A 13,146-nucleotide genomic window follows, 5' to 3' on the forward strand; every position below is an offset into this window, starting at 1 on the left:
TATTATTGTTAGATTAACAGCACAATCATCGCCCCAACACTACAGAATTGTCAGTTAGTAGATATTATTGAGATGGAAGGAATATGTATTGTATATTCAAGAAACAGACCTACCCAAGCTGTATAATATCACCCCAGGTGACGGGTTCACTATATCTATGTGTGGAATACAGTTCATAGCATGATTCCTAAACCTTGTGATAATGACGTTTATTAGAATTTTCTATGCTTCTTATTAATACATATTAAAGTTATTAACAGACAAGAGTGGACGAGAAATGCATCTAATATACAAAATAACATGAAATGTAATGGGACGATGGTAAATATTGAAGACCAGGGAAAACATTGTTCACCAACAATTCTGGAAATTAGCAACAGTAGACAGCTACGTAATCATGATGTCCTGTTTGCTTTAGAGATCACATAAAACCAGCTGTATTGAGGCATTTGGAAAATCTGTATCCTCTGTACTCATCTAATAAACATCACTGCAATCACCCCACAGTAGCCAGTGAGAGACAGCAATAAATAAACACAACCTTTGGAGCAGTCTGATGATGTGTCTGTAAGGGCAAGAGACAGTTACACGTGTAAAGACATATATACATGAACTATCACATGCAGTTTAAAGGAATAGTGACAAAGTCTATTGTAAATAAACACTGTGCTATTATGCTATTATATTAACATGTGCCCAGAGCCGGCCCTAACCAATATGATGCCCTAGGCAAGATTTTGGCTGGTGCCCCCTGGCACCGCCGCTAGTTCTGCAGGAGATGCCTTGCATGAGTCAGCTGGCAGCTCTGCTAACGTCAGGCGCCCTGTGGTTATAAAAATGCATCTTATTTGCATTACTATGTGGCTAGGATGCATAAGCAGCTTCTGCTGATTAAAATGATATGCAGCATGCCTATATTCTTTGTGCGACTGCGGCTGTATCTGCATACGAAATGCTACATTACAGTGATTTCCAGGAATACACTGCAACGTAGCATTTCGTATGTAGATAGAGCCACAGTCACACACAGAATATAGGCATGCCGCATATCATTTTAATCAGCAGAAGCTGCTGGTGCCCCTAAGTATGCCAAATGCCCTAGGCATTTGCCTAGTTTGCCTATGCCTAAGGCCGGCACTGCATGTGCCCTTAAACTAGAAACATGAGATAAATAAGCATAGACTACTGTCCTGGACAGTAGAAATAAAAATGCACCACTGCAGTGCATTCCTATTACCCCTCATCACACTCGTAGATACCCACACGCACTCTAGTTTTCAAAATTGCCCCCCCCCCTTGCCCCCTCCCCTCCCCCACCCCCAAAGGAATTATCCCACAATTATTTTTCTAAAAAAAATAATACGTAAAGGATGACATTGAGATCATATTATTTATGCTGTATGTGTTACAATAGTACATTTGACAGTTTTTATTACATTTGGCAAAATATTCATAACAAGGTAAATGTATGCAGATGTATCCTAGTGAATGTTTAGTCTCAGGTCCACTCTCCAAGGGAATGCAGAAACTCCTTTTAAGGGATCAAAAAGACATTATGGCCTTCTGCTAAAGAGAAAATGCCCAAGTAAATAATGTCTCTCATCCCCTTATAAACATCATTTTGACCGCATTTTAGGACTAAAGTTTGTGTCAATAACATAAAATTCATAAAATATATGATCTTTCTCCAAAAACTGTAGTAAGAAGCCTCAAAAGTTTTGGGACTTCCAGTAGACAGACAATCCAAGAAGGGTGCACTTTTTATATAATCTATCACCATATGCCATAGCACAGAGTTGAAAGCGCCTGTAGTACTATGATCTGGGGCTCAAGAGAGTGAAATTTACTCCAGCTCCCTGCTTGCTTTCTCCAGCTCCGGAAGTCCTGCCCTTGGCACAAGGGCACAGAGACCTCCATTATCATGCCTAATGGAGCTAGGCGTTCACCTCCTACTAAGTGCGGGACTGAGTATACCACTGACTATTTACCATTGACTTTGGAACATCACTGACCTCTTGCTGACTTTGCAGCACCTACAAGACTCTAGAAATGTGATTGAGGGCCCTTACTGCTTCTCATGTTCTTTCACCATGGGCAGACAACTTAACACAAATGTCTAATGTGGCTGTGAGAATGTCTATGGAGTCTTATGGCTTGATGGTTTTTGGACAGGTTTATCCTAGGCTCCTCTGCATGTAAATTCTGGCTAGCTTGCCCTCTATTCTATTATGGACTTGTCTCAAGTACAGCCTGCTTCTCTACACAATCACCTATGAGCAGTTCTAAATTGGCACCCACTTACCTCTGTGTTTGGGACTCACTTTTGTCCTTAAGTTAGATGGTGTCCAACTACAATCAACTGCTGTATCTTACTACTCCGTGCAGCATCCTCCTCAGTGAGCTGACTCATGATCATCCCTTGTGACATCTATATCACTGTCTTACCCACTTACCTCAGCTGTGTTGTCGAAGTTTTGTGCTGGCAACCGCTGATGAAGCCCTGCGGTTTGGCTGTCACCACCCTCACACTATTTTGTATTTCAAAAGCCTTCAGTTGCCTTATTTTTACTGTCAACACAGCCATGTTTCACACCATGCCATAATTTGCAAAGTAAATAACTGATAGGTGATCTGTTCAGTAAAGTTAGCTTTCCCCAGAACCATGAACCATGGCTGTTGCAGTCCTACCTGTACCCTCTGTAACCTATCGAGCCCCCCCACCCCCACCCCCCCACCCATCTACAGTGTGGAGTCTTCTCTCAGTAGTCTGTGCTCATTAAGCCATGTTTACTTGTTTTTTGGATCTACCCCCTAGAAATAGCCTTTGCTGAAGTAGCCCCAGCATACTCTTTACACTTCATGTTGATTTCATTGTCAGCCATGGCACTTTAATATAACATCACATCTGCAATAACTTTCTTGTAAAGTAGAATTTCATTGGCATAAATCTGGTCCTCCCACTGACTTCCCCACATATACGGCTATTAACCACTTGTATCAATAGGTTCTTGCCTTTTTAATACATTTAAATCTTTTTGTCCCTTCTACACCCAACCCATCAGCAACAATCAGTGGCCAAGACCGTGTTTCCTAATTCAAAGATGGAAGAGATAAGATTTGTTATGAAATATTATTTTCTTCCTCAGCCAGCAACCCGCTCAATTCCTTCCCTGAACCCTCTGGCACCTACTCTGTATTTGATCCCACAAATAAAGGTAAAGTAACTATCTACTCTCTTCTGATCTTCTTACTCTACTGCCTCTACTTTTGACCCTATACCCTCACAAATCAGCAGAGCTCTGTCTCCTGTGCTCATCCCAGTCTTAATTAAAATATGTTACCTCTATTGGTATCTCTTCATTTGCTGCAGTTGGCATAAAATCGCTCATTCAGTGTTCGCTTCTCTGGATCCACGTCTTCTCAACTTCTCGACTTCCTCTATTGTTGGAGTACCTCAAGCTTCAGTCCTATGTCCACTGTCCTATGTCCACTGTTTTTCTCTAGCCATACCATTTCTCTTTTTAAAACTAATCAGCTCTTTTGGATTTCATTATCATCAGGGCAATATGGGCGTGGCTTCATACAGGAGGCGTGGTCAGTTACGCCCCCTGTACAGTAGTAGCTCCGCTGAAATTATGTGCGGTGCGCGATGACGTCATCGCGCACCGCACAGCAAAGGTCCTCTCCACGAAGGGAAACTAGACACTACGCGTCTAGTTCCCTTCACAGCGGGCAGTGGCAGCGGGACAGAGCGGGTAGCGGGGGCACAGTAGCAGCGGATCTTGCCGTGGTGCGGCGCCCTCCGGAAGGCGGCGCCCCGGGCAAAAGACCTGCTTGCCCGTGGCAAGATCCGCTACTGATTATCATCTGTATATCTGTTATGTGAATGCCTCTGCCTAATTGACAGGCAGAGGCATTCGGGGGGGGAGGGACAGGGTTGGGGTCGGCCGGAGGAGTGGCGAGGCCTTGGCCTCACAAGCCGCCCTGCCACAAAAAGCATGAGTAAGCTTATGCTTACTCAGCCTGCTGTCGCAGATGAACATCGCAACCAATGGTCGCGATGTTCATGCCAGACTGTGATTGATCACAGTCTTGCTATTGCAATTGCACGAAGGTCTTGCTGTTGCAAATGTTGCAAGCAGCTTTACAAATGCAATCCTTACTGAATCAGTCTCCATATCTGATCTACATGAAATATATTATTTGATAGGGATTTTCTTTGTACTGTATTGCTTTGCTAACACTCCTTGCGGGTATCATGTATTGACATTACACATATATTTACTCTATATTTGACTACTGTATTTCTTTGTTAAAATTACTCCTTGCAGGCATTGTTGTAGTGACATTGCATTACTGTATATTTGACTTTCTCTAATGTTCATTTCACCACAGGTGTTATGTTGTGTGGTTTTTTTTGTGTGGTTTTTTTTGCTTATTTATAATTTTCAATTATTTTGGGGGGGCTTTCTGACAGCTTTTTAGTCGTTTTAGCATTGCACCATGTTCTAAAAACATAACCATATGTGAAGGGTTTGGTATGAAATACCGGCGGTCGGGATGCTGGATGTCACATGACCTACCGCAGCATCCCAACAATGAGGATCCAGACACCAGACAGGAGTGAGTATTTTACCGCTCTCCTGCCCCCTACTATAACCCTAACCCTTGGGGGCTGGTGACTAGGGCTAACCCTTGGGTGGTGGCAGCTACAGCTGACCACCCCCCTAGTGTCTAACCCTAACCCGGTATCCGGACTCCAGGTCGACAGCAAAAAGGTCGACACACCTTAGGTCGACGCCAGTTTGTCGACACACCTTAGGTCGACATGGACAAAAGGTCGACAGGAACAAGGTCGACATGGGAAAAGGTCGACATGAGTTTTTCACGATTTTTTTCTTTTTTGGAACCTTTTCATACTTAACGATCCACGTGGACTATGATTGGAACGGTAATCTGTGCCGAGCAAAGCGGTAGCAGAGCGAAGGCACCATGCCCGAAGCATGGCGAGCGAAGCGAGCCATGCGAGGGGACGCGGTGCACTAATTGGGGTTCCCGGTCACTCTACGAAGAAAACGACACCAAAAAAACATAAAAAACTCATGTCGACCTTTTTCCATGTCGACCTTGTTCCTGTCGACCTTTTGTCCATGTCGACCTTTTGCCCATGTCGACCTAAGGTGTGTCGACCAATTGGCGTCGACCTAAGGTGTGTCGACCTTTTTGCTGTCGACCCTGAGTCCCAGACCCCCCTAACCACCCATATTGCCTAACACTAACTCTCCCCCCACCCTTGGCCCTAACCCTAGTACTCACCGTCAGCATTCCGATGGTCCGGTCAGTATTCTAGCGCTGGTCTCCCGAGTGGTGTCGGGATTTCGGTGTCGGTCACATGACCGCCTGCATACAGACAGCCGGGATGCCGAACGCATACCATGTAAAGTCCTCAATTGGTTGTTGTGACCTCTCTAATCTGCTATTGTGAGTCTGACATGAAGAGTTTGGAAGCTCATGGACCTTCAATTCCTGACTCTGTCCGTTCTACAGCTATAGATAATGTGGTTAAGGAGATGTTGATTATTTCTGGGAGGCCATTATGCATGCATACATACACACTCGACGATATAAGCCTAAAAATAAACGGTTATCAATAAGGCTTTCTCAAATTGAAAAAAAAAATCTTTTTTTTTCCTTATAAAGGGAACATTCAACCCAATCCATTCTGAAGACATAAAATAATTTCTCTTTGAACATAGCTAAAAAAGAGGGGCAGGATGAATACACTGTTGGAGAATACATTTTTTCAAGTCTTGATTTTTAAGAATATTTTGTCCTTGGTATGTCCTTTGTATATTTCTGTTACATATTTGAGTATCGTTACATATTTTTGATGTTGCCTATAAAGCTAGGAGCTCCGTAGACATTCTTCACATACAGCAGCAAACAATGGCCCGGTTTCTGATTAGGGAATAAAGTAAGAAAGAGCAAGTACATTAACTGTGCAAGATGGGCAAAACCATCTTACACTGTAGGTGGGTCAGATTTTAAATGTGCAGAGTTTTAGATGTGGGAGGGGTGCGTACAAACTCAAATCTAGTTTGCAGAGTCAGAATAAAGCTGCCCAATATTTGTGGCTACATGCAAAAGCAGCCAATATTTTCCCTGCATGCAAAAGAAATATATGTATTTTCACCCCTTGCATTGTGACATGGTTTCTCCAGATACACAATTACTTGCTCTTTCTTACTTTATTCCAATATGTCAGTGTGTTGATAAGTGTACTCTGTTTTTGGCTTACTCAATAAAGTTTTCTTATGCAATACCTCATTTCAAGACATACAACAAAAAGACAGCGCTGATTAGAGATACGGATATAAATATTTTTACTGTTAATAGTACACATTAATAAAATACATTCGTAAAACAAAACAGACAAACACCGGCCGGCATTATAAATCACTCTACATATAAAGAAAAATATATATTAAATACCAAAAATTCATAAAATTAAGCAGCAGATAAGCATATAAGAAAGGCACACTTTCTGTTTTTTTTTTTTTTTATCTATAGTTATGTAGGCAACACCAGTCTCATATGTTACACTGGTGATTAAGTTCCTCCAATATTTACCCACTGGAACAGATATAGGTGATGTCTTGTGTATGGGGCTTCTATGCACTGTGTGTAGTTAAGCACCACATTTTTTTAGCAGTCCTTAGTCCTGGCCAGAACTTAAATTTCAATTATAGAGCTATCGGGCATGTGCCCACTCACTTCTACTGGAGGGGTCCTGATGTCTCTCAACTCCCTATGGATCCCATTCAATCTCCTGGAGAGAGCTTTTCAGGGATATTATCCTCCTTGCAGTAGGTGAAGTAATGCCTGCTTGTGTGTACGTCCAATAGGGGTTCTAACGCGTTTCTCTGCCTCCACTTTAGATCAATTGAGGAGTATATTTATTTTAATTTTTTTGGCTTTCTGTCTGTTCCAGTCCCTGTTTGGGGGTACAACTCTGATCCTTAGTACTTTGTAAGGCTATCCTTAGTCTATCCCAAGCATGTTTAAATTGCTCTACTGTATTAGCCCCTACCACCTCTGATGGGAGGCTATTCTACTTAACCACTACTGTCTCTGTGAAGTAAGTTTTTCTCAAATTTCCACTGTACCTAACCTCCCTTCAGTTTCAGTGCATAGCCCAATGTTGATGCACATGCCCACCCAGTTCATCTGTCAATCACCGCCGGCCGCCGCAGCATGTGTACGGGCGACCGGCTGGTCGCCTGTACACACACAGCAATGCGCCAATATATCGGCAGATATATTGATTGTCAGCTGTGCTGCAGGGCCGACGGAGTTCATAGATATATCGCCCGTACACACTGGCCGACGGACCCGTCATATATCGGCCATTGTGTACCCACCTTTAGACTTTTTGTTTTAAAGCGGCAACCATGTACATGGCAAAACCATAGCTTGTACATGATTACCGCTTTTAAAAAAAAGTCTTCCCTCTGGCCAACTCAGACTTAATTTCATCCGGCCCAGTATTCCAGATGAGACCGTACCAATGACCTATACAGTGGCATTATCACTTCTTTTTTCCTGCTACTGATTCCTCTCCCTATGCAACTAAGCATCTGACCTGCCTTCCTCATTGCTTTGTTACATTGCTTACCTGATTTTAAGTCACCTGAAATAGTGACTCCTAGATCCCTTTCCTCCTCTATAGTTTTCATTATAGTGCCCTTGATACTATATTTAGCCTTTGGGTTTTTAATTTATTATTATTTTGTAGAATGTGGGCAAACTGAATTCCCTAATTAAAAATAATAAAATCTCTTAAACCTGATACAGATTTTCTCCAAGAGACCCACTGAATCCAGTCTGATACTCCATCTGGCTAAGTGGTTGAACATGGCATCCAGGCTAACTGGGATTAAGATGAGATTTACAAAATTACATTTGTAACAATGTCTATGTTGTACGTACATATCCATACCCTTTATTCTTTTAACATGCACAATATCATTAAAATTGTACTAGTGGAAATTCAGAGTGGGAAAAGTTATAATAAAAAAACAGCAACTTACAGCCTGGAGAAGTGCTCATTTGGCTGTTTCCGACCCAGGACTTTTTTTCATGACATCATAAGGTCACTTGTCTAGGAGGGCAGCCGTACTACTGTCCTGCCAACTAGAGCTATGCATGTATAAAAAAAAATAAAAGGTTTGGGTTACAACATCCTTTTTCTTCAATATAAGCTATTGTGAATGTACCCAAGTGATGTGTATGAGGATAAAATAAAAAAAATAAAAACACAAACAATTGTGTTGTGTGAGATTAGGCAGACAGTGTTAGAACCCAAATGCCTAAAAAGAATCTTTAAGATTTGTTAGAAAATTTGTTTAAGATTTGTTAGAAAAGAGAATAATTTTTAATGTATTATAGTTATATACCAGCGTTTGCCCCCATGGCTTCACTTGCATGGATGTCTGTTATTGCTCAACGGAACTAATTGTACAAAGACAGTGGTGCCATCTAATATTGGGATATATATTTTAAATTGTACACACTGATCACAACATTTCTATGTAAACATTATTTGCAGTTTTCCCTTCAGTGATTAACACAAAAAGATGCTTGGGGCAAATAACTCGTGAGCAAGCCACGAAAAGCTGCCCAAGGAGAAGCTGCCCTGAGATCTACACCTGCAGCCCTGAGCATTTGTTCCTGCGACATCTTGATCGTCATAGCGAAGCAGACGCCAACAGGAAACTGGTAAAGCGTCTGTTTTTGTTCCTTTATTGCTCATCTCCCCAATGTCACATCCAGATTATTCATACCTCAGTTTCGTTCTAGGCCACTAAGCTATACAATACTGAAAATGAGAACCAAATTCATCCAGTAGATTTTGCGTGATGGTGGAACGAACAGACAGACAAAAATTCCAAATTAATTTTTCATCTCAATAGTTCACAGTCACTTCAAGGATATTTCTAAAAAAAATAAAAAATTGCTATTTACAGACACAACCCTTACATTTGTATTATAGACATAGATAAACATGCATGGCTGGTAGGTGTAGGAGCAATGTAGAAACAGAATTTGCTTTACTTAGAGAAGTTACACATAGCCAGAGAGTTTGGGGTCACATAAATTAGTTCAGTGGCAGAAGTCAGGATAGAGTGGAAAAATTAGATATTCAACATAAAAGAGGGAAGCTTTAATTGAAATTGGCTACTTCTTAGGTTAAAGCAGGTATAGAGGAAAGTCAGGAGTCTTTCTGCTATATACACCTAGGGGGTGATTCAGAGGTGGACGCATAGTTGCAGCAGTGGATGCGTCTTTTAACATAGCCACTATTGCGTCTTTATGTTAACGCTGTGGCTGATGGGCATCTACTGGCTGCGGTGCAATTCCACCAATGTGCATACAAAGACGTACTATTGAGGGACCTGTGGCAGGCGCATGATATCCAACTCATCAAGGCCACCAGTGTCAGTGCAACTGCGTCTTAAACACAGACATGTCTGCGACTTGTAACCACCACCCCCCTTACCACCCAGAAACACCCTTTCAAATGGATCTCTATGCAATTTCGATCAACATCCCCTGGCGATAAACAAGTGAAGCCCAATGTTTTAGCTGAGCTCAACTCAGAATCAGCCCACTAGCAACCAACTAGACTTACTTCACCTAAATTTCCTATGCAAATAGCAATTCTGGCCTGATCTTTGCCTTTCTATGTTGTAGCTAAGTTGTTTTTGATTTCTTTTCTGAACACGTCTGCCATTCTTCCTCAGCTCAGGGGAGTCAGCAGCCATGCTGGGCCCAGGTAATGGGGAGGGGGGCGTGGCCAATGCAGGGAGCTGTGGCCAGCCCCCCTCCATAGGAAATATTAAAATAGTTTCTGTGTGACCGTGAAGCGGCCATGCGCTCCACACAAGCGCCAGGGTTTGGTACTAATGAGCATCAGCGCCACTGCTGAGCTGGGAGAGTGGGTGCAATCGCGATAACTGACCCCCAGCACATCACGCAGGGAGGAAGAAAGAGGACACTGTGTCAGGTCAGGCTTGTAAGAGGGCTCCAGTTAGTGGACCGAAGCTGGGAAAGATGAAACCTCAGGGGGACAGAAGTGAGGAGGACTGATGTAATTCCTTCTTATGGACCACCAAGGTCCCTAGAAGCTTGAATGGACTCAGATATCAGCAGCAGAGAAGAACTTGACTGAATAGGAGGAGTTACTGCAATTATATTGGCCTGTAAGCACGAGTTGTAGAAGACTGTATTCTGTGGCAAGAAATGACGGACTGTTGAAGACTGGTCCTGGATAAAGTGGAACTTGAAAGAACAACTGCCGAAAACTGGAACTGGAGTGAACTGCTGAGGATTGTAGCTGGATCAGGTGAAACTTGAAAACATGAACTGCCAAAGACTGAAACTGAATAAATGAAACCTGAAAACACAAACTGCTGAAGACTGGAGCTGGAATAGATAGGGCTTGAAAATATGGACTGCTGAATACTGAAGCTGAGTAAGTGAAACTTTAAAATATGAACTGCTGAAGACTGAAGCTGGATTAGGAGATGCTTGAAAACATGAACTGCTGAAGACTGAAGGTGGAATAGGAGATGCTTGAAAACATGTACAGCAGGACCCACGAACAGGCCCAGGTAAAAATGACCCCCCCCCCCCCCCCCCCCCCGTCTCGGCACCACTGCCTCAGCTTTACCTATGTTCTCTCTGGGGCAGATTGAATTAGCATTAATATTATGTGGATTGTTCGGGTACGAAAACCTTGCTTGTTTTGTTTGCATCCCATATCTGTACAAGTTAAAGCTAATGAGGTTTTCGTCCCTTCTCTTAAGTTACTTATGGGCATATTTATCAATATTATTTTTATTAAAAATGTGAAAAAAAGTATTTTCACACCCTTTTCACTTTATTTTAGTATCACATAAATGTACTAAAGGGCAATTGGAGGAGAAGTCACAAAATTATAATACAGGTATCGCTGTTTTTTAGTAATCAGATAGCATTTCCCATACTTGTAATAGAAAATGAGATCTGCCTGAATTTATAAAAATTGAGCTAACGTTATCTGGGCTTCCCCCTGACTCCTGGACTTTTAATGAGGCCACGCCCCCTTGTCAGGAGCGCGCGTATGCATTTTCTTTTTATAGCTATGGGGGGGGGGCACATTGGTGGATGGGGGGGGAGGGGGCACATTTAGAAATCTCGCACTGGGAGCTAAATTGGCTAGAAACAGCCCTGTTTATAGAATTAGTATACATTCAGATATTGGGCCTAATTCAGGGTTGATTGCAAAAGCAATATCTTTCTCTAATGGGCAAAACCATGTTGCACTGCAGGTGGGGCAGATGTAACATATGCAGAGAGAGTTAGATTTGGGTGGGGTGTGTTCAAACTGAAATATAAATTGCAGTGTAAAAATAAAGCAGCCAGTATTTACCCTGCATAGAAACAATATAATCCACCCAAATCTAACGCTCTCTGCATGTTATATCTGCCCCACCCGCACTGCACATGGTTTTTCCCATTAGAGAAAGATTTTCATTTGTGATCAATCATGAATTAGGCCTTTTGTACACTAATACTCACTGGTATCCGCTGAATAAACCTACACAGCTCTTTCCAATGCTATTTTTTGTCATACTTATTTTATCTCACATCATGTCACCCCACCATCTATCTCACAAGACAGAGCGCTATGCCAAATTGTCTGTTGCGGAAACACTGAGCATGAAGCAAGTCTTGCATAAACGATAGACCTTGGAGTGTTTGCACATTCCAAGATGTTGATACATTTAAAGTTAGGAAACTATTGTGAATGAGCCAGGCTTCTAATAACACTCTCAAAGCATTCGTGTGCATATGTGGCACTTGATTAAAGGTCCAGCTTTATAATCATATAGTAAGGTTAGTCTTCTGTAAATCATAAATTCAGAATGTGTGCATTATTTATTCTGTTTAGCACAACATTCATAAGATATAATTCATTATATAACAGAGCGTTCATTTCTTTATATATAAACTTGTTACAGGTACTATGGACACAGTGGAAGGAAGAGACCTACAGGTGTGGCCGGGCAAGGGATATCAGTGAGATGTAGTGAATTGAGGGCTGTAGAGAGTGAGGGAGTACAGTACAGGTGTCTATATACATAAATTTATGTCAGTAAAGTATTCAACAATATGGTGTACATCCAGAATCTACATATAAGCAACTAGTCCTGTTCAACAAGAGTGTATCTGTCAGGCTTTAGGCATGCGTATCACCCTCGTTTTTGGTTCCTTTTTCTATTTAATACTTGTGGACAACTTTGCATTAATTGCCATCTTATGCCTACCTTGCATCCCCAGCCAAAAAAACTCACATATCTCTCATGTTCACCATAATTGGGTGTGTCAGTCTAAGGTGTATGTAAGTAATGTAAGGTGTATGTAAGGTGTAAGGACTAATGTCTTGTATGAGTCTTATACGATGATTAACTAACAGACTGAGGGGTCTATTTACTAAGACTTGGACAGAGATAAAGTAGACGGAAATAAAGTACCAGCCAATCAGCTCCTAACTGCCATGTTACAGGATGGGTTTGAAAAATGAAAGTTAGGAGCTGGTTGGCTGGTCCATTTTATCTCCATCCAAGTCTTAGTAAATAGACCCCTTACAGAGTTAGAGGTAGAGAGGTAGTTCAGTGTTTCAAAATTTGTAATGTTTGCAGATTGGCACATACAGTAGGATTGTGTGGGATAGGGGGTCAAAGGAGTACCTTCTTCAACTGCCCAGTCAAACATTACATTACTGTAACAGTAGGGTGCCATGGTATACATAGACGATCTCCCCATGTGGGTCAGTGAGTGAAATACTTAGCAACTAATTTTTTCTAAAAGATTTGTTTTTAGAGCCTCTGTGCAATCACCTTGGTAGAATATTAATTTTAATATTGTGAATTTGAAGTGAAGTGAGGTTGTCCCACCTTGTCATATCAAATTTTACTTTCTCCATTACAAGTGCTTAATTAAGGTAGAATCCTTAAAAAAATAAATGCTTAGGTATCTTTGAAATCTAAAATTTGTCATCAAAATGGTTTAATTTCTGAAAATTGTGCATCTGAACAGTGA

At 41.7% G+C, this 13,146-nt stretch overlaps 1 protein-coding gene across 1 annotated transcript in view; it reads left to right on the forward strand.

Moving 5' to 3' along the window:
• Positions 1-318: 318 nt before the first annotated feature.
• LOC134999310 (uncharacterized) overlaps positions 319-13,146 on the forward strand; it is a 35,908-nt gene continuing 23,080 nt past the window's right edge. Inside the window, exons 1-3 of the mRNA XM_063951417.1 lie at positions 319-391; positions 3,147-3,215; positions 8,609-8,778. Coding sequence (XP_063807487.1) covers positions 319-391; positions 3,147-3,215; positions 8,609-8,778 — 312 coding nt within the window. The remainder of the gene's footprint in view (positions 392-3,146; positions 3,216-8,608; positions 8,779-13,146) is intronic.

This window comes from Pseudophryne corroboree, chromosome 2, assembly GCF_028390025.1.
Source record: "Pseudophryne corroboree isolate aPseCor3 chromosome 2, aPseCor3.hap2, whole genome shotgun sequence".
NCBI classification, from domain to species: domain Eukaryota; kingdom Metazoa; phylum Chordata; class Amphibia; order Anura; family Myobatrachidae; genus Pseudophryne; species Pseudophryne corroboree.